The sequence below is a fragment of the Sapajus apella genome, unplaced genomic scaffold, assembly GCF_009761245.1.
Source record: "Sapajus apella isolate SASKATOON/1434 unplaced genomic scaffold, GSC_monkey_1.0 scaffold100, whole genome shotgun sequence".
NCBI classification, from domain to species: domain Eukaryota; kingdom Metazoa; phylum Chordata; class Mammalia; order Primates; family Cebidae; genus Sapajus; species Sapajus apella.
Window position 1 is genome coordinate 5,856,685 of NW_022437040.1, and position 26,530 is coordinate 5,883,214.

General features: G+C 35.7%; 1 protein-coding gene across 3 annotated transcripts in view; it reads right to left on the reverse strand.

The window, feature by feature from the left end:
* The window catches only part of NET1 (neuroepithelial cell transforming 1), a 47,768-nt gene that overhangs the window by 17,728 nt on the left and 3,510 nt on the right, over nucleotides 1-26,530 (reverse strand). For 2 of the 3 annotated variants that reach the window (XM_032258220.1, XM_032258221.1), the window contains exons 2-3: nucleotides 15,042-15,108; nucleotides 12,631-12,690 (exon numbers count right to left, since the gene is read on the reverse strand). In XM_032258220.1, the coding sequence (XP_032114111.1) occupies nucleotides 12,631-12,690; nucleotides 15,042-15,108 (127 nt within the window). The remainder of the gene's footprint in view (nucleotides 1-12,630; nucleotides 12,691-15,041; nucleotides 15,109-26,530) is intronic. The other variant, XM_032258223.1, reaches the window with a different exon arrangement.

A 26,530-nucleotide genomic window follows, 5' to 3' on the forward strand; every position in this document is an offset into this window, starting at 1 on the left:
AAAGCAGCTGGCAGAACCTTCCCAATGTTCTCAGGATCATGGTGGGAATGGCTAAGTAGGAGTCTCTGAAATTTCACCCCTTACACCTGGGCCAAGATAGTAAGTCAGAAGCAGTACTGCACACCAGGAGAAAATGGAGAGATTAGCCATCAAAGTTACAGACTGCACAAGTGATAGTCTCCATTATATCCTCATTCAGCCGATCTGAGTGCCTCCTAGAATCATGAGGTGGACTGTGGTAAATGACAGTGGAACACTTAAGTGGTAGTTCTAACCTTAGCTGCTGTGCAAGACGTAGAGTCTACTGGAGCAGACCAATAAATCATCTAGCATTTGTTATATGCTTATGGTTGCTGATCTGGCCTGTGTGCTCCTTTCAATCCCCATTAGTAAGAAGGGTCAAAAGTAGTTAGCTTTTAGGTGGGAATGACAGAAGCTCGTGTTTGCTCATATCCTGAAGTTATTCATTTTCTGTTTTCTGTCACGGAATAAACAAGGACCTGGATATTCCATAGAACATCATACTAGTCCATTATATTAATAACTTTATAGCAAACAGACCTGGTGAATAGGAAGTGGCAAGTATTTTGGATACCTCAGTAAATCAAACGCACGCCACAAACATTCAGGGGTTGCCACATTGGAAAAGTTTTAATAGCTCCAACAGCCTGAGGCTTTCTGGGGATCTCCCTTCTTTGGTAAAGGACAGGTGTTCCACCTTGCATCTCCTAGGCACAGTTCTAGCAGGACTCTTCATCTTTTGGAGGGAGCATCTGCTATATTTGGGAATTTTGCTCTGATAGTTTTGAGTAGGTCCCAGAGCAACAGAGGTCTCTGTAGCAGGTCTTCCAGTCTGGTGCAAACTGTCCTGCTGTTCAGGTCATATGACCTGGGATATCACATCAAGGTTGGGGTATTTGTGGTAGACAAAGATGCTATGTGATGCTCTGGCAAGGCCAGGAAGAGAACTGCAATGCGGAGCCTTAGGGCTCCAGAGCAGAGCTATGCCTTCCACGGCAGAAAACGACTCCAGTTTGAAAAGCAGCCCAGGTGTGGGGCAGACCTAGTCAGAGTGAGGCCCTGGCCATGGGACATCATGTAACTGTGCAGTCAGAGGTGCCCAAAACAAACAGGGTCAAATCAACTGAGTCAGAAGGTTGGGAGGTACAGCAGCAATCTGTGATACAAAGGAAATGGTCCATTTGTGATTGGCTTACGGAAGACCAAAGGGCATCCGTAAATTACATGAACACATGGCCCAGACTGCCATGTAACCTAGTATATTACACTGGTACTTCTCCTTCAACTACTCATTTAGGGGTGGAGTAGGTCTCTAAAACCACTAAGAGAAAAACTTGGCCCTTGTTCACACACGAATTAGCTACATATGTTGCTCTGAGCAGAAAATGGACCATGACTGCACTGCATCCCATTCGGGGGTGATCCTAAAGAGACTGGCAAGGGAAACACTTCCAGTGTCAGTAGTGCACTTGGTTGTTCACTCTATGTGAAGGGAGAAATGGCATGACATACAGATACACATAGGCTCCTGTGCAGTAGCAAATGGCTTGGATGTTTGGTCAGGAGCTTAGAAGGGACCAAGATTGGGAAGGCAGAAATAAATTTTGGAGAAGAGGCATATGGATGGGCCTATAAGAATGGTCACAAAGTGGAAGGACCTTTGTCTCTCATGTTAATGCTTACCAAAGACTCTAAGGTACTAGTGATTTACATTGTGGATTCCGGTGCTGGTGCAATAGACCCATGAACACAGCAGCCATAATGCCAGGCATGAAGGTTCAGTGTACTCCATCAGCAGGGATGCTCTTTTACCAAGGCTGGTTTAGTCACTGCCACTTGTGGATGTCTAACCTGCCAGCAGCTGAGAAATAACACTGGTCTATAGTCTTCTTTTCCTGTAATATTGGCTTTGGTTATCAGAATAATACTGGTCTCTCAGAATGGGTTAGAAAGTATTCCCTTTTAATTTTCTGAAAGAGGATGAGAAGGATTAATGTTAATTCTTTTCTAAATGTTTGATAGAATATACCACAGAATTTACCATTAAAGTCTTCTCAATTAGAGCTTTTCTTTGTTGGTGCTTTTTATTACAGAGTCAATCTTTTTACTAGTTATAGGTTTAGTCAGATTTTCTCTCCATGACTCAGTCTTGATAGATTGTGTGTTTCTAGGAATTTGTCCACTTCATCTAGATTACCGATTTTTTGGCATACAATTGTTCATAGTACTTTTAATTTCCATACAATATGGTAGTAATATCCCCACTTTCATTTCTCATTTTACTAATTTTTCTTTCTTAGTCTACCTAAAAGTGTGTTAATTTTGATAATCTTTCCAAAGAACCATATTCTGGTTTTACTCTATTGTTTTTCAATAAATATTTTATTTATCTCCACTGTTCTTAATTTCCTTCCATCTGCCAGTTTTGGGTTAAGATTGCTTTTCTCTTTATTACCTCCTTAAGGAATAAAGTTAGGGTGCTGATTTGAGATATTTCTTACTTTCTAATGTAAAGTGTTTACAGCCGTAAGTTTCTCTCTCAGTAATGCTTTTGTTGCCTTCTATAAGTTTTGGTATGTGGTGTTTTCATTTCTATTTGAAGGTATTTTCTAATTTACCTTGTGATTTGTCTTGACTCACTGGTTAATAATGTGTTGTTTAATTTCCACATACTTGTGAATTTTCCAGATTTCCTTTTGCTATTGCTTTTTAGTTTCATTCCATGTGTTTAAAAAAAAAAAAATGAACTGTATGATTTCAGTCTTCATAAACATATTAAGAAGACTTGTTTTGTGGCCTGACATATGGTCTATCTTGAAGTGTTTTACCTGCACTTGAGAAAAATGTATAATCTGCTGTTGTTGGGTGAAGTGTTCTGTATGTCTGTTAGGTCCATCTGGTCTCAGTGCTGTTTAAATCTATTTGCTTATTGATTTTCTGTCAGGTTGTCTATCTCAGTAGTTAGTAAAAATTAAAACACTGGGGAAAATACAGAGTAGACAAGGGTACTGGGATATGAATATTATCAGAAACTCACAGAAAAGTATCAATTTGTCAAACATTTTGGAAGGCAAATAGACAACATTAACAAAAGTAAAACTTGCAACCCATTTCTAAACATCTATATTAGAGACATAAAAATGGTCCCTACTTATGCACAAGAAGGTAAACTGCAGCACTGTTTTTAATATGAAAAAAACTAGAAATATACAAAAATGGCCATTCTTAACAGACTAGTTAAACAGATTATGGTTTTCTAGAAACCTTTTCTTATTTTGGGAACTTTCGTAGAACGTGAAGAAGGAAGTGAAGATGATGAACCCCTCTGAAAAACGGTGGAACTAGCTGTACAGAGACTATATGAGGCTCCAACACCAGTTCACTGAAAACCTGACTGTATATGTTAAAACTTAAAAAAAAAAAATACTGATTCGACCTCTGTTATTTAAAATAAATGCATTAGTTTCCCTGGGGGAAAAAATAGATTACGGTACTTTAACACACTATGGAACACAATATAGCAACCAAGAATTAGGGAACCTGCTTTATATGTACCAATAAAACATGCATTTAAAAAGGCAAGCTATAGCACATATACAGGATAATCACATATCTGTAGTCATTACACGTATTGTTTGAAAGTAGATAAATGAAAAGGACTTGGACACACATCAAATAGTAACTACAGGTATTGATCGACTTACGGCCTATGCAACTTACGACCATTCGACTTTACAACCACAATCGCTCACGACTGCTCCGCTGTAGATTTTTGGAAACACTACAGCATTTTGATGTGTATCAAGAATATCACTACTGCCTGGGAGGCTGTGACGACAAAGTGCACAAATGGCATCTGGAAAAATTGTGTTAAGCGCTATGTTAATGATTTTGACGGATTTGACAGTGAACATGAACTTAAAACGATTCAGGGAAAAAAAAAATAGTAAAACTCGCTAAAGACCTTTCTTTGGAGTGTGAAATGGAAGAGGTAGAAGAGCTGCTAGACAAAGAATCCGGAGAACTTACAAATGAAGAGCTAATCAAACTGGAAGAAGAAAGAGTGGCAGAAGAAGAAAGAAGAGAAGCAGAGAAAGAAGAGGAGGAGCCAGAAAGAAAGTTCACCACTAAGGGATTATCAGACGGTTTATCTTTACTGAATAAACTTCTTACACATTTCAAAGCAATGGACCCAAACATCGAACGATTTGCAAAGATTGAACGGATGGCGCACGATGTGTTTCGTCCGTATTGTGAAATTTAGGAAGAAAAAAAGAAACATACAATTCAGACAAAGCTCACCATGTTTATGAAAAAACCAACTCCGGTAACCCCAACTGCTGCCTAAGATGACGACATCAACGATCCGCAGCCAAGCACCAGCGGCCAATAAAATGTTTTGTACATGTTTATAAATTTTGATATGTTTTGCAATTGGGAAAATGTTTCCTATGGTATTTTTTACAGCTGTATTTTGTATTTTTGTATGCACCTATATTTTGTAATTTTGTTATGTTTTGCAAATATTAAACCAGTTGTACTGGTAATGCAGTGTTTTACTTAAACCTGACGAATGTAAAAATAAGAAACAAAATGGTGTAGAGATGATACAAATGGCATAAAATGAACAAAGAAAATTATGACATAATGAAAGAAAATTATGATAAAATATGACTTAAAGGTTTTTATAACATCATTTCACAGTACTGTACATATAGCCTACTCAACTTACGACCAAATCGTGTTACGACCGGTCTGTTGGAACCAATCGTGGTCGTTAAGTCGAGCACTAGCTGTAGATACTTCAGAGGTTGGAGGCAGTGAAACAGGTCTTTAAAAAAGCTGTTTCAATTTTTTGCCAGAACAATGTATTCATGTATTAAAAAGGAGACATGAGTATTTAAATGCATTGCAGTCCAGGAATGATTAAGCTCAGAAATAAGTAGCTCTGTATTGTTCCATGGCTTCTCAGAGCACTTACTGAGAATTGTTTTATATTTAACTTTGATATTTTTGGCCAAGAACCACCATTTTCTTGTATCAACACCTGAACCAGCAGCTGGCTTTATGTTCTGGACCTTTGTCACAGAAAAACAATGTTTCATCTTACAAGGCAACCAGCAGGAATGACAGTTAAAGTACAGGCGAAGGGTAACAGTAAGCTAGGAAAGTCCCTAGCTTTCACATGCCAACTAGCTTCACACTATTCAAATCTGTGCCTTGGAAAATTATAAGATTACATGTCATGGTTCTAAGAGATTGTTTCTCAAAAGTGGTACTTGGAATGCTAACTCAGGAACTGCCAAGACATTATAATAATTATAAACAATCACAATGCTTTTAGATTTATCATTTATGTTATTTTATTAGGACTAAAACACTAATTATTATGTTTAATCTAAAAATGGCAGAGTACACCGATACTCAAAATATAACCCCAGGCTGGGTGCAGTGGCTCATGCCTGTAATCTCAGCACTTTGGAAGGCCAAGGCCTGAGGTCAGGAGTTTGAGACCAGTCTGACCGACATGGTGAAATTCCATCTCTACTAAAAATACAAAATTAGCCAGGCATGGGAGCTACTTGGGAGGCTGAGGTGGGAGAATCACTCAAACCCAGAAGGTGGAGGTTGCAGTGGCCAAGATTATGCCATTACACTCCAGACTGGGCAACAAAAGTGAAACTCCATCTCAAAAAACAAAAACAAAAACAAAAACAAAAACAAACACACACCCCCCCCCCCTCAAATATACCTTTTAACTTCTAGGAAACTGAGATCCTAAATTTGAACCTTCAGAAAAAGAACATTATTTAAAACATTTCTTTAGAAGTGTTCTGGTTTGTGTTATAATCATTAACTATCAGAGTTAAAGAACCTTATGTCACAAAAATATGCTCAGTATTACTCATCCCAGTGTTATTTCACATTAACAAAGTCAACAGTCACTTTTGACTCTTCCTATCAGAATCAAAAGGAAAGGCTGTCGTTGCTAACATACGTAGCTGAGAAACACATTTGGAAAACTAATATTATGCTCTTTTAAAAATGAATAATTGTACATATAATACAGAAGCAAGGCAATCTAATAGGACAATGCTGAGATTTTTCAGAAAAATCTGATAAAGCTTTATGTCATTCATTTTACCTATATGATTAATACTTCATTCATTCATTACTTTCTGAGCATCTATAATATATATCAGGCATGGAGGCAAATAAAGTAGAATGGCTCCTAGCAACAGGCATCAAATAATCATACTAACTGATTATGTTTAGCTTATTACATAAAAACTGTTGTATTTAGATGCAAGTCCAAGCAAAAATCAGGGGGAGAGAGAAAGAACTTTAAAAATGTCACATTCTAGTTTTTAACTCTGGCTATACACGAGAATCACCTGGTAGCTTTAAAAAAACAACAAAAATCAAATGAATGTTCCTACGTCCCAATGTGACCCATCCTCATTTCTTCCCTCATCCCTCCATTCATATACGGAATTGGTCTGGAATAGGGTCTCGCAGCACACTTCCGCAGTTACAAAAGCCACCCTCAGGTGACTCTGACCTGCAGCCAGGGTTGAGTCTCTCTGTTGTAGCCAATCATTATTTTCAAAGTATAAATACAGCTTATTGCTACTGGGATTATCAGAACTTCAAGTCTTTTGTTTGATTCACGATTTGTTATTGAGCAGGCTTTTCTAGAGATCTGAAAAGGTAAAAGTTAACTCCAGAAAACTCATGGCAATGCAAATAAATTTTGTAGGTAGAAACGCAGACGAGGATATTAATATTTTGTATCTCATTTGGCAATCTCAGTCTACCATTCTTTCCTTCAGTGATTAGTGTATGTCAGTGTTTCCTAGACCTTTGATCAATTTTTCTATAATGTTGGTTAACTCATTAATAAGTTAATTCTTTGACAGGGCTTTTAAAGAAAAAAAAAAAAAAAAGAGCAACTAGCATAACAAAAAAGAAAAAACCCACAGACAAAATCTACCACAAAGAGAGAAAGATTCCCCTCAAACCTCAGTTATGAGGCCCATAGGGTAGCAGCATTTGTGAATCATGAGGCAGAGGGAAGGCATGGGGCTTTTCTGATGGCCCTGAGAACAGGAGAATCCCTTCAGCCTCCATGGCATACTAGTCTCAGAATATATCTGGGAAAGGCTCTGAAGGATCCAGTTCTCAGGCTGAAAGCAAGAACAATGCCATGCAAATGGTGCTGGAGCAGCCTGGGCCATGTAAGCCCTCAAAACTCATACTTCTCTGAGAAAAACTCTTAGGAGTAGACTCCAAACTGAGATGAACAGGCCAACAGAAGCAAAGACAGGAAAGTTCCAGATAAAAGAGAAAGGGAACAGAAAAGATCTTAGGATGAAACCATACTTTCAAAAATCACCTTGTGAACACAACACAAGAGGGAGCTCTAGAGTTACGAAGCTGAAAAGGGTGCCCCAGCCTATTCCTCTCACCATACAGGAAAACTTAATGCACTGAAACATGAGCGGCAGAAGTATCAAGACTTCCACTTAAAACTATTATAAGGAAATAGAGACTGGAGTACAATAATGTCTCTACAGCGTGAAGTAAATTAAGAAAATTACAGAAGCTACGAAAAAACATAAAACTCAGAAATTAGGTGTCTGGAGAAGGAATTGAAATCAGAGGTAACAGAACTAAGAATTAAAAATAAAAGAAAAATTACTTCGGAATTAAAAGTACAATGCTTAATGCATTAGAAAAAAAGGAAAATGGTTTTAAAAATAAAAAGATAAAAAGTTTTGAGAAAAGGTAATAAACAGAAAAGATTTTAAAAGATGAAGTTCCAACATATATAAAGGATAGAGAGGGGGAAACAAACTAGAATAGAAAAAAATACCAAAGAGTATAATTCAAGAAAAAAAAGCTCCTAAAACGAAAGATGACCTGAAACTACATATTTATTATGACTTTTGAACAGACATATTTTATGCCAGAACGCAAGGGAGTAAATTATTAAATATACTCAAGGAAAGAAAAGCTGAGTCATGGGTCTCCTATCTAGCCAAACGAACCTTCAAGTATAAAGGGTGCAAACAAACTGAAAAGAACAGGTGACATGCAAGTACTCGGGGAATACCAAGAACACTGCCTGAGAATCTGACTCCAGGGCAGGAGTCAGCAAACTTCTTCTGCGAAGGGCCAGAGAGGCAGTACTTTTGGCTTTATAGGTCCTATGGTTCCTGTTAAAACTGCTCAGCACAGATGCTGCAGTGTTTACAAAGGCAGCTATAAACAAAACAGACAGAGATGCCAGTCACATATGGCTTGTGGGTCTGGTTTGCTCACCCCCGTACTAGAGAATGAGCTTCAGAAACTAACAAACAAAAAAACTAGAAAGGACTCAACATGAGGACTGGTGCTGAGAATTAAACATATTTACCTGTAGAACTAAGACTAACTGATGGTTATCTGGGTCTATAGTGTAGCTTGTAATGGCTAAATGCTCTGACCATAGATATAGCAAATTATTTTTTAAAATGGGAGGAAAGTGGTGAATGTACATGAAAAGTAAAATAAGCTCACTTACTGCCTTAAATGCATTAACTACAAGTCAGGCAACAGTACTTCAAATCAGAAGGGAAAGAGGGTAGGGAGAAGTGTTAGTTAACTAAAATGGGTTCACCAGAATGAACCCATTTATAGTAGCCCAAAGGCATTATATAAGGTATCAGTATGAAGATAACCATTAGAACACAAACCTACCTAAATATGAAAAGATATACCAAAGCAAAGTGCAAACATACAAACAAAACGTAATGAAAGACAGTAGGCTACATGCAGTTCATGCAAGAAAGTGGAATTGTGTGTGTGTGTGTTTGCTTTATATTTTAAAAGTGGAAGGATATGGAAAAGAGATTTCATCTGAAAGAGGGAGTAGGGTAGAAGAGTCAGAAATAGGACAAGAATCCTCTGCAGAATGACTTCAAAAGTCTACATAATTTTGTTACACAATTATAAGATAAATTTAACAAGCAGTTAATTCTTAAACACTAAAAAATAGTAACTAAAAAACCCTGATGAGCTGCTGGTGTAATTACACACAGATGTTAGTGCAATAATTTAAAAACACAGTAATCCTAAAGGTTTTTAAAAAAAGATGAAAAATGCAAGAAACAAAATGCTTTCATTAATCACATTTTTGCACATAAAGGATTTTAAATGTTTTAAGGATAAGATAGAGTTACATCGTAATTATAAAAATTACTTACAGAATTAACAGATTTATATTGTGTATACTTCTAAATGCAGAGAACAGGGAACTGTCTACACATTGTATAAAATTAAAATTAAAAATGAATTCAAGCTCAAAAGATGAGGTCATTTACCTAATTTTAAAATGTGAACACGAAGACCTCTGACCTATACACATTCATTCCAACTGCACTAATGATGGAAAAACATATTAATCACATTTTTAATAGTAATGCAAGCTGTTGTCTTTGAACTGTGGTATAAATCAAATGTGTAATTAAGTCAGTGTCTCTGGACTTTTGGTGAAGTTGAAGAAACTCTACATAGTAAGACTAAGATTAAATTAAATCCCTTTATCTTTGAATTTGAAATTTCAATATCAATTCATATATTTTAAAATTATATTTATCTCATAGCTTTGTTCATTAAAAAGTCCTAGCAACAATGACCAATCCAGTAGAAGGGAGTGTTCCTAATGCCCAGATTTTAGCCTACCATTTCCCAAAGCAACCAGACTCCTTTTAGAAATGACTGATTCCAGGTATAGAGCAAAAAACAAAGAACTTGTAATAATTTGTCATCCTAGAAGGCAAGGAGGCTATTAAGCCACTAGATGTGAGATAAAGGTCATGTCAAAAGGACACAGGAACCATTCTGAAACAGCATCCAACAGCTGAAGACAGACACTCGAGGCATCAGTAAGAATAACTGAAATGAGGCCACGTCTGGTGGCTCATGCCTGTAATCCCAGCACTTTGGGAGGTTGAGGTGGCAGAATTGCTTCAGGCTAGGAATTTGAGGCCATCCTGGCCAACATAGTGAGACCCTGTCTTTTCTATGCTAAAAAACAAAAGAAAGCAAAACAATACTGAATCCATGTAAAACAAGTATGTATATCCATGAGTTCATAATAATACTAAGAGGAAAAAAAATCCTTACTTTCAGAGAATGCTAATGAATAGAACTTGTTATTTTTGAAACCTGATAAAGGAATCAAGCACTTGTTCTGGCTTTTATTATAAATCAGAGCTTCAGAGTAATCAAATGGCTGATAAGGGGAATTTTCTCTTTACAAAAGTATTCCAGTTAATAAACAGAGGTCTGATAAAGGCATGTCATTACTTTGCAACCTCTAAGAAAAAAAAAATACATCTAGGCAACGATCATCCACTTTGAGAGCATCGCAGAAAGACATTATATACTTTTTGAAGGAATTACATGGCCCAAAACAAACACATTGGATCAGGTCTTCAGATCTAATTGCCAACTGATCAGAAATACAGGGAACAGGAACATAGTACATGATACCACAGTGATGCAATCATAACCATTCAGGCTATAAAAAGATCTGCAGGAAAATCCTGCATGACATGTTTCTTCAACAACAAAAAAATTCCAAGAAAATAAAGAGTTAGGGCTGGGCGCTGTGGCTCACACCTGTAATCCCAACACTTTGGGAGGCCGGGTTGGGAGGATCACGAGGTCAAGAGATTGACACCATCCTGGCCAACATGATGAAACACCGTCTCTACTAAAAATACAAAAATTAGCTGGACGTGGTGGCGTGCGCCTGTAGTCCCAGCTACTTGGGAGGTGGGAGGTTGCAGTGAGCCCAGGTCGCATCACTGCACTCCAGCCTGGCGACCAGTGAGACCGTTATCTCAAAATAAAATAAAATAAAATAAAAAAGAATAAGAAAAGAAACAAAGACAGGGGAAACTAATGAACTAAATAAAAAAGATTTAAGAGATATAGTTAATGACAATGTATGGGTCTTATTTGGACTCCAAACAGACAAAAATCAACCAAAAACAAACAAAAAAACTGTAAACAAGCAACCCCACAAGCATAAACAAGATGATCAAGAAAATGCGTCAATTCTGAACTGAATCTGATATTAAGGAATTACTGTTATTTGTACTGTTTCGTAAAAAATGTATTTTATTATGCTTTTAAAAAGTTCTTATCTAAGGCTGGGTGCGGTGGCTCACACCTGTAATCCTAGCACTTTGGGAGGCCAGGAGTTAGAGAACAGCCTGGCCAACACGGCGAAATCCCATCTCTACTAAATGTACAAAAATTAGCTGGGCATGGTGGCACACACTTGCAGTCCCAGCTACTCAGGAGGCTAAGGCAGGAGAATTGCTTAAACTCAAGAGGCAGAGGTTGAAGGGGGTTGAGATCCTGCCACTGCACTCCAGCTTGGGAGATACAGCAAGACTCTTTCAACAACAACAAAAAGTTCTTATCTAAGAGAGTAAAGATAACAAATAGAATGGAATATTTACATATGAAAGGACATGGCATCTAGAATTTGCTTCAAAATAATCCATATATTGATGGTTGCTAGAGCTTATCGAAGACCATGTATTTTACTGTGGCAAATTACAAACAGTCTTATTTCTGTATTTGATTTGATTTAAAACATACCTAAAAATAATCAAGGTTGTCTTTCATGTTTTTTCTTTTTTTTGAATACAAGATATTTTAAATCCAACTAAAACTGTTTTGCAAAATGCCTAAAACTTAAAACTTCTATGAAGACAGTGTGCTAAAAATAAGAAAAAAATCCAACCTGCTAGATTTGCTAAAATGTTGATGAGTAGATTGTAAAAATTTAATTTTTAGAAAAAAGAAACAGCAGCTGCTGCTGTTAAACATAAAATGAAACATTTTTTAAAACTGCATTTAAAAATGTACAACTCTTTTATAACCTTAAAAAAAGACTCTCTAAAACCAAGATGCTATGGTAAAATTTGAAAACTGGCAAAAATGAGGTAAGTAATTCCAAAGATACCAGGTTTTTGGACTTAAGTACACAAGAAAACTTTAAGTATTTTAAAGTGTGTGCCAAGTGTTAGTTTATCCTGTGTCTCATACTTGAAGCCCACGGGCCACATATGACTTACAGATAAGTTGTTTTGCTTGCATGTATTAAGAAAAATTGACTCAACATTTAAAATTCAGGAGATTTCATATAAAAATCCAGGTTTTGACAGTCCTACATGCGACAATGGGCTAGAGCCTGGGGCTCTCCTTTTCACGACTGGCCCTCTCTTACCTCCTTCCTTTGCACAGATTACAGCCTGTCTCCTTAGGCATTTGTATTTGTGATCAATAGTTGCGGCCTAACATTTTGAGAGTAGCTTCCCCCTCATTCTTAACAAAGAAGTAGAATAGCACAAAAGACAATGTCTGGGCTAATATTACTCACTTTTGCACTTATGAAATGAAAAAAAAAAAAAAAAAAAAAAAACACCAAACAAAAACAAAAACAAAACCCCCAAAACAAAACCCAGCATTGGGTTTAGAGCACAAAAATAAAATGCTATCTGCATATTTTAAAATGCTTTTCTTTAACAGGGCAGCAAGGCTTACCTTCAGATCAAGGCTGCTAAGGCTTATAACATCATCATCTTTCTCTCTGCGTTTTCTTTTCTAGAAGGAAAAAAAAGATTTCATTCTCATTTAAAGGAAGGCATATTATATCACAAAACAAAGACTATAAAACTAGAAAAATCAGTTTTAAAAAGTTAAGCTTTTGACTGCAGTCACAAGAAAATTACTCTGAGGCTGGGTGCGGGGGCTCACGTCTGAGGTCAGGAGTTCAACATCAGCCTGGCCAACGTGGCAAAATGCCATTTCTACTAAAAAAATATTAGCTAGGCATGGTGACACACGCCTGTAGTTCCAGCTACTTGGGAGGCTCAGGCAGGTGAATTGCTTGAACCTGGGAGGCAAAGTGAGCCGAGATTACGCCACTGCACTCCAGCATTGGCGGCAGAGCAAGATTACCTCTTAAACAAACAAAAAAAATATAATTTTGAAAAGGGAAGCTCATGAAGTGTCTTTGGAACAGATACTGTCTGAGCAGTCTCCCTTGACTAAGTCATCTCTTTGCTGTGAAGTGGCTATCCTATTAAAAAACTACTTATGGCAAGTTTTTTTAGAACAGAACTCTTATGTAAATCAAGGGCTGTCTGTACTTGTTAAAGCAAAATAAAAAAAAAAAAAAAAATTTAAAATAAAAAATAGCAAGTTTTTTTTTTTTTAAGGAACACATTATCTTAGCAGCAAGGTCTTGACTAGAAAAAAAAAATCCTTTCCTCATGACCCAATGTAATTAAGATTTGTTGCCTGAGGCAGGATTGATTAAGTGGAAGAAGAGCCATGTCCCTGGAATATTTTCCAATAATAATTTATCACCTTCACTCAGCCCTGCTGGCGCCAGTACTGGCAAAACTGTGTACATATCTACTATTTCTGGTACTTAATCAATAATGAATAAGCACCCATCAGTAACACTTCATTCTTCCACATCTCAAAATAACTTTTCAGGTTACCTACACAGCTTAGCTCTTGGGAATTCTTTAAAAAGGGACTAGCTAGGGTTCCCTTTAACTTCCTGGCCCCACAGTGAGGAGAAACTGCTGGGAACTGAATCAAAATTGAGCAAGATAGGGACAATAGAGAAGGAAAAAAAAACCCCAAAAACAGAAAGGCAGAGTCCAGACAGAAGTGGAGAAAGTAACAGAGCCAGTTGGTCTCAGAAAGCAAGCTACCATAAAAACAGGAAGGAGCGCTGTGAACTCAGAAAAGCTACCTGAACCAAGATTTTGTGTACAAGTTGAAAACTAAATTCACACTAAAATGAACAGAAAATCCTCAAATTGTACACAGTATCACTCTAAGAAAAAAGAAAACAAGGAACAAAATCTACCCCCTAGGAAATGATGGCATACCAGGAGGAAATGCTCCAAGAAGCAGAGCAAAATCATAACACAATGTTTCGAATTGAGCTAAAAGACATTAAGAAAATCATCTAAGACATGAAAGAACAATATAGATCAGAATTCAGGTGATGGAACTCAAGAAATATTTTACTGATCACAAGGTCATACCCAGGAGATATAGAAAATTATGAATAATATGATCCCAGGCTTGAAAAGTCAACCAACCAAAAATCCTGCATGTGTATTTATCTATGAACCTGTGTGTGTATATTAATTATATGAGTGACACATATGGTATTGCTGACATGGTTAGAGCAGAAGCTGGGAATGGACTAATATGGGGAAGGAGAAGAAAGGGGAAGAAAACTGCCTAGCAAAATAAGACTGTACTGGGGGGAAAAAAGCACATACATGATCATACTTATGCATTTATATGAAATTATTTGTATTTGGAATCATTTTTGCTATTTTCCCAAATAAGCATAAGAGTCATGATCTGCTTGTATATACTTTATTTATATATGTATTATGAGCTAATAAGTTTTAAGTACAAAAAATCAATTTTCTGTTGCCACTTCACACAAAATTAAATGCCTCTGTAAAGTCTTGCTGTAAAAATAATAAAGTCCCTCTATTCTGAGATGATTAATAGCAGAATGTTATTCATTATATTAAATATATATATATATAAATAATCTGCAATCAAGCATTTTTATATTTTTCAACCAAATAAAAAAGGCAATAGCAAATGTATAAAAATAATTTCATGTTTCATAATAAAATATCAGATTTAACATTGAGAAGAATAAGGGAAAGGACTGCATAAAGATTAATAGATGTGAGTTGCAAAGTATGTTTTATATTTACTTGGAAGAAAAAGTTATTACAGTTTGCTAATAAAGAAGAACTAAATTAGGCTGCCAAAAATGGTTATAGGAATTCTGTTCCTCAAGACACTCAGAAGTACAGACCACTAAGCTGTATAATAGATTGAAAGATAACTGGGGAATTAATCCTAACTAATATCCTGAAATAAAAACCCAGGTATCTACTCACCAAAGTGAAGTCCCAGTTTGGGCCAGGTGTTAAGAATGTGAAAGAGCTGCCTCTCCGAAGGGAATATCTGTTAACGGAAAATTCAAACAATAAAGAAAGAGAGTGACTTTAGCATAATAGACCACTAAACAGATAAAAAGCTATCTTTTCCATAGTTTCAAAACTGTTTGAAGTAGCCTGATCTGTCTGTCATTCAATCTGAGTAAGATGAGAGATGGTATATTAAAAAAACAAAACAGGATATAGGTTTTGGTCATTCTCAGGATCTTTACAGTGAAAGCACCTATAGAAAATTTATATTTAACAGACCATTTAAAAAAAGAATTCACCAAACCAAGTAGAGTTTACCTTAGGAACATAAACATACTTCAAGAACATGAAATACAATAGGTTAAATAAAAAACAGCAAACAAACTTCCTAAGTGCAAAAATTTTAGCAACATATTCATGTCTAGTATTTTAAAAAACAAAAATAAAAGGATATTCTTAACAAAACCTAACTTGACAGTATCTGCATTTCAGGTAAATCCTGAATTTTTTAAAACTACGATTTAACAAACAAAATACAAAGCTATGAATAACTACATTTGACTAGAATTTTGTTCTTTACTGTTAAGTGAAAAATCTGTGGTTTTTTTCCACTCAATGCGAAGACATAAAGCAAGAAAGTCCTATGACAAAACTGTCTTTACCTTTCTAAAATATAAGCCACTATGTTTATAAAATATAAACCTGTGTTTATAAAATATGTAGAAAATCACAAAAACATAGCTAGCACAGGAGATAAAGGCAATTTATAAATTATATTTATTATTAATCACTTCAGATGTAAACAAATGTAGAATGAATGCAGATTTTTAAATTTTTCTTGTGGAAATAAATGAAGATCAACCAAATGAGAAAAGCAAAGGCTGTTTCTTTAGCTCTTGCTGTAGCAAGGGAGTCAGCTACTGTCATTTGCATCCTGACAAAGACTAAAAGACACACAGAGGAGCTGAAGTTTCACAGTGGGGAAAAAAGAGAAGGCTCAGGTATGCCCTGACTGGAGGCTGTTGGCCTGGGAAGCTGTAGGCAGGCTAACTAGAAGTTGGGGCAGCCTACTGTGATTGGTTAGGGTGTGTATCTGGCTTTCACAGGTTGGTTATGAATTGGAAGTGGGACAAAAATTAGGAAGCTGGCAGTTAGTAATGAAGTCCTGGACATTTTAGGTCAATTGTTACACAAGTTATTATTCGGCTTCTTGGATTGTCAGGTTATTGTCGGTTTATACATTTGATCCTTAAGCCTCATAGTCTTTGTTCATCAAAAGTTATAGAAACACCACTGATCAGTGTCTTTCCTGCAAAAATGTACAAGCTTAAATCAAACATAAGGGCTTCTGGAGTTTTCTAAGCTAATTATAAAAGAGAATTTTTTGTTTGTTTGTTTTTGACAAGGAACACAAAGGAAAATGGCTATAAGGTAAAAGAGGAGGTCTGGAAAGCGTCACAGATGAATTAATACTTAAATAATACAAAGTATTACTGACTCTGAAAGAAAAATAGTAATTAACAAAGCATTAAGGTAGAGTGAAATGAGTTACATTCCGGAAATTGTAAGTAGTTCCTTACATCTGAGTAAATAAATAAGGAAGGGCTAAAGCATCATGAAAAGCCTCACTTACTACACTCGGAGCGAATGAACTTGATCTTGAGTATGTGTGGCAGCCACTGAATCTTAAGTAACATGAACAATGGATTGTAAGAAGGCAAGACTGCTCAGTTAGGAGGCAGCTCCAATATTGCTTACCAAAGATGACTGGGGCTCTGACAGTTGTAACAAGATTAGAGAGGAGAAGCCGATTTGAGAGAGCGTTTGACTGATCAAAACTGGCAAGACAGACTTTTCCCTTTTCCTCCCTAAACCTGTTCAGTTACTACCAAGGTTCTTGACCTGGGGAAAATATGATGCCACTAACAGGAATTAGATGCAAAGATCTTAAGATATTTACAGCAAACATTTCCTAAATAATTATTTGCAAAAGAGCAAAACACAGTAAGACTACTCATGGAGCTCAAACATTTTTTGAGGGCCTCTCCAGTGGCACAAAAGAACATAAGAAGCTGATTATTCTGTCTTTTCTTACTACCGCAGAAAAGTCAAGCAACAACAAAGAAAATGGTATTTTTTTCTTAAGAAAACACTGGAAGAAGGTATTTAAACAAAAAGTCATCTGAACAAATTATAATTTGTATCAAGAAATACATAGGATTACTATCATAAACAAATGGTAAAAGATTATGGGAAAGACAGGACCTTTCTATTATGAGTTCACAGATGACACTTTTTAAAAACACTGCTCTAGAAATAAATACTCTTAGTGTATTAAGTGCTATCATATGCTACACGGTTATCAGGAGCCATCAGTGGGCACTGAATTAAGCAGCAGCAATTATGATTTTTCAGGTTATTTTAAATCTAATACAAATATACAGTACAAAGTGGTATTCACCGTGACACTTCCTTTTGGGTTTAAGTATTAGGGAGTATTACATAACCAAAGCTATTAATTTCTTTATTCCCTAGAAATGACCACACTGACCTCAGAATGCATTTGCTATCTGAAAGCTGGAAAGAAAAATGGCTAGAGAATTTTTAAAAGGTTAACTGGAAAAATATTTCCAATCATATTGTAAAATTCTTTCCAGCAGTATCTGTAACCAGCTTTACAATAATGCTATTTTTTCTCACTTCAATAACAAGTTCCTATTTATTTTCAATACCCATGGAAAAAAGCAACCCAAAAAACAAACTGTGCCCAGAAACTATGTGAGACAGTGCCAACTTCCACAAATCTTGGAAAGATATATACTCATTTTTCACAAGGGTCAGACTCAAAATGTAATAGCTATTTTAAATCCTTGTGGGGGAAAAATAATTTCATAAAACATTAAGTGTTTTCCAGAAGATACACAGGACAACCTCCTAAAAAGGAGGGCTTAAAGGATGAAATGTAGAGCAAAAAGTGGCAGTCCACCTTTTCAAGAATTTTTGTCCATATATCCAATGTATTTTTTCATATATCCAAGTAATTATAACATTGAAGGAATAAAATAAACCAATACATTCAGGAAGTAGCTTATATTAAATTAAGTTCCTTATTTGACTCCTGTAGATGTTCCCTTGGCCTTTAATGCATTTCCTTTCATATCTTTGGTATGTTTTTGAACAATGTAAATTATTTTTACAGTAAATTTGTTTTAGTCTAAAGAAATCATAATTAGAATGGTAAAGCTGCTGTTCAAAAGAAAAGCATCTTGTTAATTCATTCTTAAGCCAAATTATGTTTTCAGAGATTCTGGGGTGTGTTATGACCTCCTCCACCATGGCAGATAACACCTGACCTGAAATTATAAACGTTCATTTTCAAAAAATGTATTGAATATTACTATTACCAACAGGAAAAAAGTATTCTTAAAAGCATAATTTACCTTCAAGATGCATTCATTATAAAAAAAAAAATGAAAGTAGAATGAAAACGAGTTTCAGAAAAAGATTTTTAAAAAGGCAATAGTTTCCATTTATTGGGTGCCTACTATGTGACAAGCACTATACATATACTCTTATCCTAAAAATATGTTTTTCCAATTAAAAAGGAAAGCAAACTTCAAAAATATAAAGATATTGGCTTATCATAAAGTAGATGTTTAGGGGTTTACAATGAAACCCTTAACTCATTCACAACCAGAATGAGTTAGCAAAGTGACATTTCTAAACAGCAAGCAGGACAAAAGATTAATAAGAGGAACAGAGCAGACTATGTCATTCACATTAGCAATAAATTAGCATAGAGACACTCAAAATAAGACATACATAATTGAAAATTGTTTGAGATGTCTCCGGATCTAAGAAGAATTACTTCCAATGTGAAAAGGAAAAAAGAATGCAGGAGCACTGAAGTGCAGCTGCTGGTTAAGGAAGCTGCTCTCACGTGCCAGCCACAAGTGCAACTCAGGCAACTCTGTCAGTCTCATTACAAACCACTATGTGTAACTCATACATAGCCAAAATAAAAAATGTAACCTGTAAATGCCAAGAGTACCATACATTAAAAAGAATCATATAATGTATCCTCTGCAATTAACATTTTTTATATTTGGGGTGTGCTAAGCAACTGAGGTTCTCAATTCCTTTGCAAATCGGGCAAAACCAAAATCATTCTAGAAATGATTCATTTATTTGGGTCAAATGCCTGATGTAGTAAACATCCACGACTGTCCTGACTGTTCAGCATCTTTGCTATTAAGGAGTTGTCTCTTCTTCTACTTCATAAAGATTCTAGAGGAAGCTGACAAGCATGTAGGCTATGTCTCCTATCATACTAGGGTTTTCTCATCTGCGTATGAGTCTCAACTAATACATCTTGGAATATCTTGTCTAGAACACAGTTGAGCATCTAGAAACCACCCCCCACCACACCGCAGACCAACCACCAGCCCCCCCACCATACCCCAGACATCCTAATGTCCTGCATTCCTCAGGCCTTGTCCACAGCAGCACATTTAGGGAAGAGGAAACGGGATAATGACAACAGCAAGTAAAAGTAAGGGAAGAGAAATCCTGAAGGCATACATCGTTAAAAATCTAGCACTCTTTGGAAACAGTGTGACAATTCCTTCAGATGTTAATAAGTTTACCATAGGACCTGATAATTCCACCCCCAAGAATTTACCCAAGAGGAGTGAAAATGTACCTCTATACCACGCCTTTTTTTTTTTGAGATGGGAGTTTTGCTGTGTCACCCAGACTGGAATGCAGGGGTGCAATCTCGGCTCAATGCAACCTCCGCCTCTCGCAGGTTCAAGCAATTCTTCTGCCCCAACCTCCCGAGTAGCTGAGATTACAGGTACATGCCACCATGCCCAGCTAAATTTTGTATTTTTAGTAGAGATGGGTCACGTTGCCCAGGCTGGTCTCGAACTCCTGATCTCAGGTGATCTACCTGCCTCGGCCTTCCAAAGTGCTGGGATGATAGGCATGAGCCACTGTACCCAGCCCACACAAAGACTTACATGCAAATGTTCATAGCAGCATTATCCATAAAAGCACCAAACTGGAAACAAATCAAATGTACAACACCTGGTAAATGGAGTGACAAAATGTGGTATATTCATATAATAGAATATGATTTGGCAATATGATGTAAGTGAAAGAAGGTAGATACAGAAAGACTATATGTTCTGTGACTCCACTTATATGAAATGTCCTGAAAATAGAAATATATAGAGCTAGAAAGCAGATCAGCGGCTGCCTAGGGCTGGGGTGGGAGCAGGGATATTTGGAGTAATGAAATGTTCTAACAGTAGACTGTGGTGATGACTGCACAACTCTATAAATCTACTGACAATCATTGAATTATACACCTACAAAGAATGAATGTTATGATATGCAAATCACAACTTAATAAACTATTTAAAAGCATTCAACTTATGTGGGCGCACGTGGCCTTATAAACTTCTGTGAGCATGCTTTTTATTTTTGGCAACTATTACTACTACTACTAATAAAAATCCTGGGTTGTCAAGAATTGGCTTTAAGACCATACCTTCAACTCTGGATATCCATTGTACAAATCCATCGATTAATTTTACTGGAAAAACAAAATTCAAAGAGTAAGCCTTATCACTGTTGGTAGATCATAGGTCATACTATTATTTTGCTACCAATGGACAGCATTATTTCAAATCTGCAAAAAGGGAAAATATTATAAAACCCTTAAAAGGATCAGTATGTATTTATATTTCTGCCATATGGATGATATGTAAAGTTCTATGGATTATCTAAGGCCCTGAAAGACAGAAATAAAATTATTTAAACATTGTGTCCAATTTTCAGGATCTTAGACATAGGTACTAGGAAGTGAGATTTAGAGACTAAGTAACTTGCCCAAGGTCCTCAAGAGCCAGAATTTGAACCTAGGAAGTCTGACTGCTTTTAAAACCTAAACTCTTTAAACATTACTCTTTGTCTACAGGTTCTAGTCTAAAACAATGTTAAAAGAATGTACATTCTCGGAAAAGATAGAAAATAATTAGATAAATCAAAGTTGCGGTCAAAACAAATTTGGTATCAAAAAAACCAGGCCTTATTTTGAGCTCTCAACCATGTAGTATAACCTAGAGTTGTTTAGGAAGACCCCTGCCTGCTACCCAGAACTGCGAAGTAGGGAGAAAGAAGGCCTGTCATATAATGGGCAATATCTACAAAGAAAACATATATTCCAATGGATTCCAGATGTTTCTCCTCTTTTCCCCTCTAATTATCTCTCCCTTGCCATGTCCTATAGCAATTAGTACACTTACATTATGATGAAAAAATGTTTTAACTCAGTGTGAAGAAATCTCAAGAACCAACAAATACTTAGCAGAGACAAAACCAGGTTTATAATATTTTATTTAACTTGGTACAGATTTAAAACATTAAGCAACCCCACCTAGCTTCTACACACCCTATTTCTATTCCCTGGCTCATCACTGAATCTAGCACATTTCTTGCTTGGATGGTCACCATTAGTCATCAGCAATGAGTGTGGCTGGAAATGAGCTCCAGTCATGTGGGTCAGGCCCTGTAAACTGAGTAGTGCACACACCTGTGCTATTTTCACTTTAAATTCACGACCACAAGTTTCAAGTGGGTCTTCAGTTCTGACCAGCAAGGCTATTAAATTTCCCTAGTCATTTGCTTTTCCACTCCCTGAAATAACTATTTAAAATCTCTTCTTCTTCTTTAGTCTTCTAACACTCACTTTCCATGTCCACCTCACTTTCAGCTTATGACCCTATATCTACTATTATTCCATGTATGTACACTGTCCAATCTACCAACCTATCATAAACCTTTTCTTCTCTCTTGTTATAATGGATAACCTGTATTATCTAAGGCCAAATTCTCTATTTGTACATTGGTCTCCATCTTCTTTTCTCTACTTTTAAAAGCCAGAAAGAAAACACATTAACTTTAATAAAATAAGAAATAGACATTAAATGTAAATGGACCAAATGCTACAATTAAAGATATGATTGTCAGGAAAAAGATCCCTCTAGGTAAGAAACATAGTTTGCATAATAAGGCTGTGATGAGAAAAAGCAATTCTGTGATTGAGTTGCGAGACAACTTAGCTGCTTGTTCTCATAGAACACCATTTTTACTTGAGTGAACAACAGATAAACTACCATTATTTGGACCTGGGTATTTTGCAGACATTTATTCTAAAATAAAGTGTTGCTGCTAATGATAACATTTAAGCTTTCAATTAGAATTTTGGGAAACTTGTATCCATCACCATGAGCATGAAAACTTCCCAATACCTAAAAGCTTTTACATGAGATTGATGGTGATATTAATGATTGTGATTTTTTGAAAGTATATAATAAAATGTGTCAACCTTTAGAATTCGGCATAACTCAGTCCTCCAATATTTCCCAAATGGTAAATGCCGTTACAAAATCATGCATGAGTAAAAGATCCACTCAAAATTTAAAGAGATCAACAGATTTTAATGTAATAGAAAGTGAAAAGTTCACTGCTACAACTTCAGATTCCAAACTGCAGCCAACATCTAAGAAATCGCCACTTGTTGTCTGGGCATGGTGGTGCATACCTGTAAGTCCAAGCACTTTGGGAGGCAAAGGCAGGCAGATCACTTGGGCTCAGGAGTTTGAGATTAGCCTGGGCAGGCAAATCACTTGAGCTCAGGAGTTTGAGATTAGCCTTGGCAGGCAGATCACTTGAGCTCAGGGGTTTGGGATTAGCCTGGGCAGCATAATGGAACCCCATCTCTACAAAAAACACAAAAAAATTAGCCAGGCATGGTAACACACACCTTTAATCCCAGCTATTCAGGAGGCTGAGGTGGGAGGATAGCTTGAGCCCAGGAGGTTAAGGCTACAGTGAACTGAGATGGTGCCACTGCACTCCAGCCTGGGCGACAGTGACCGACCTTATCTCCAAAAAAAAGTTCTGATGTACTATCAAAAAATATCCACAATTATCTGAAAAGACTATTAAAAGTACTCATTCCTTTTTGAACTAAAACTCTATGTTAAGTACAGATTTTCTCTCCATATGGTGTAACTAAAACACATTGCAACAGATTAAACGCAGAAGCAGAGATAAGAACCCAGTTCTCTTTTATTAAGCCAGATATTGGGTAATTGCGAAATCTGTAAAACAACTCCATTCTTCTAATTTTTTTTGTTTTGTGAAATAATGTTTCAAAGTATATAGCTTATGTTAATATGTAATGAGTCTCAAATTTAGAAAATTAAATTTTAAAAATGTATCAGTTTAATTCTAATAGAATAAAATCTACATAAATAAAAGCTCATTGTGATGTCCAATATATTTAAGAGTATAAAAAGGTCCAGAGGTCCAAAACACAGAACTGCTGCCCCAGAGAAACTTGCACAGGTGCGTAGAGATGTAGCAACAAACAACCTAAAACGCCAAATACATCTTATACAACATACCAAATAAATTCAGATTAACTTATTAATCTGAATTTCACTGTACAGAATACCATAATGTATTTAACTCCCTCCTCCTGTTTTTTTCTAACCTTTCTACTACACAAGTGTACTAGGATATACTTTCTTGTACATACATTCATGTATGCTTGCTCAATTACTTAAAGATAAATTTCTGTGGGTAGAACTGCTTGGCTTAAAAATTTACATTAAAATTTTGTTTTATTTGCCACATTTCCCTTTTCTCTCTCGTCTATTTCTGGAGTACCAGAAAGAGAGAGAAAAGGGGAGAAAAAAAATCAAAGAAACAATGGCTCAGCTTCTCAAATTTATTGAAAAACAACCACCTACACATTTGGAAAAGCTCAATAAACTTCAAGTAATATAAACACAAAGACATCCACAGACAGACACATAATAGTAAAAATGGTATAAGTTAAAGATAGAAAATCTGAAAAGCAGCAAGAGAAAAAGGACTTGTTATTTATAAGGAACCCCAATATGATTAATAGCTGACTTCTTAACAAAAATAATGGAAGCAAGAAGCAGTGGGATAACATATTCAAAGTGCTCAAAGAAAAACAAAGTTTCAGCAAAGAATCCTATACTATCAAAATTATTTTTCAAGAATGAAGGAGAAACAAAGACATTCCCATATTAAAACAACAGCAACAACAACAACAACAACAAAACTTAATGAATTTGTTGCTAGCAGACATGCCTGACAAGAAACACTACAAGAATTATTTCAGGTTGAAAGTAAGTGACCCCAGACAGTAATTGGAGTTCATACACAAAACCAAAAGCCCTAGTAAAAGCAGTTTCAATGATAAAAAAAAAAAAAAAAAAAAAAAAAATAGTAAAGGAATTTAAATGCTATAAATTAGAAAATTCTCACTTAATGCAAAAGCAAGCAATAAAGGAGGAACAGAAACAAAAGACGTATATAAAAATGGCAGACATAAATCCAACTATATCAATAAATAATGTTAAATGTAATTGGAGTAAACAACCCAATCAAAAGAAAGAGATGGCTAGATAGGATCAAAACCAATCAACCAACCAAGAAACACCTATGTGCTATCCACAGGAGACACTTTCGTTTCACAGATATAACCAGCTTGAAAATAAAGGGATAAAAATATATCATGCAAATGACAAGCCACAAGAAAGCTGGAGTAGCTACACTAATATCAAACAAAGTAGCCCTTAAAAGAAAAAAATGTTACCAACAAGGGACATTTTATAATGATAAAAGGATTGAGCCATCAGGAAGATACAACAATTACAAACACATGTGCATCTAAAAACAGTACAATCTAAATAAATGTAAAAGGATAGAAATAATACATGATACAAAGTATATTCTCTAACCAGAATATAATGAAATTAGAAAAATTTGTGAACTGGTAATCCTAGCACTTTGGGAGGCTGAGGTGGGTGGATCACCTGAGGTCAGGAGTACAAAACCAGCCTGGCCAACATGGTGAAACCCCATCTTTGTAAAAAAAAAAAAAAAAAAAAAGTCACAATTATGTGGAAATTAAACAAAGCATCCCTAAATAATTAATGACTCAGAGAAATCAGAAAATAATTTGAGATTAATGATAGTGAAGACAATATATCAATATGAGATGCAGCTAATGCAATGCTTAAAGGGAAATTTATAGCTGTATCCCCATATTAAGAAAAAGATCTCAAATCAGTAACAATCTATAATCACGACACTGCAAACAAAAAGGGCCAACTAAATCTAAAGCAAGCAGACTAATCTGAGCAGATTATTCAGATTACTAAGCAGGAAGAAGGAAACAATACGGATTAAACTGAAAATAAAGAATAGAAGAACAGAGAAAATCAATGAAGGCAAAATCAGATTCTTTGGAAAGATCAAAGTTGACAAGCCTTTAGCTAGACTGACTATTAGAAAAAGAAAGAAGACACGAATTATAAGAATCAGAAATAAAAATGGGGATATTACTATTGACATTGTGTGAAAAGGATTATAAAGAAATACTATGAACAAGGGTACACCAACAAATTAGATAACTTCGATGAAACAAATTCCTAGAGATAACAACTACTGAAACTGACTTGGATAAGAAACAAACTATCAGAAGACACCCATAACAAGAGATGAGATTGAATTAATAATAATCTATAAAGAAAAGTCTAGGCCCAGGTGGCTTTACACTGAATTCTACCAACATTTAAAGAATACATATCAATTATTCACCAACTCTTTCAAAAATCAAAACAGTAGGGAACACTTCTCAACTGATTTTATGAGGCTAGTACTAACCCCAATACCAAAACCAGACAAGCATAGCACAAGATAGTAAAACTACAGATCAACATCTCATGACTATATATACAAAAATACTCAACAAAATACTAACAAAATGAATCCAACAATATATGAAAAATGTTATACACCATGACCAAGCAGGATTTATACCAGGAAAGCAAAGTTGGTTTAACATAAAAAAAAAAAAAAAAAAAAAAAAATCAATTAATGTAACATCAATAACCACCACCACTGATCATTTCAATAAACAGAAGGAAAAAAACCCCCGAATCTTTCCTGGTAAAAATCACACAAAAAGCAGAAATAGAATGGAACTTTCTCAACCTGATAAAGGACGTCTAAGAAAGTTTACAACTAACATCATACTTAATGGTGAAAGATTGGACGCTTTCCCCTTAAGATCAGAAATAAAACAAGAATTTCCAGTCTCTCCACTTCTGTACAACATTGTACAGGAAGCCCTATCCAGGGAAATTAGGAAAGAGAAAAAAAAAAGGGCATCTAGAGATTGGAAAAAGAAGTGTAACTTTTTATTTGCAGATGATGTGACCCTGTATATAGAAAATCCTAAGGAAACCACTAAAAAACTATTAGGACTAATGAGTTCAGCAAGATAGCAGGATCCAAGATCAATATACAAAAATCAACTGTATTCCTATACAATTGAAATGATTAAA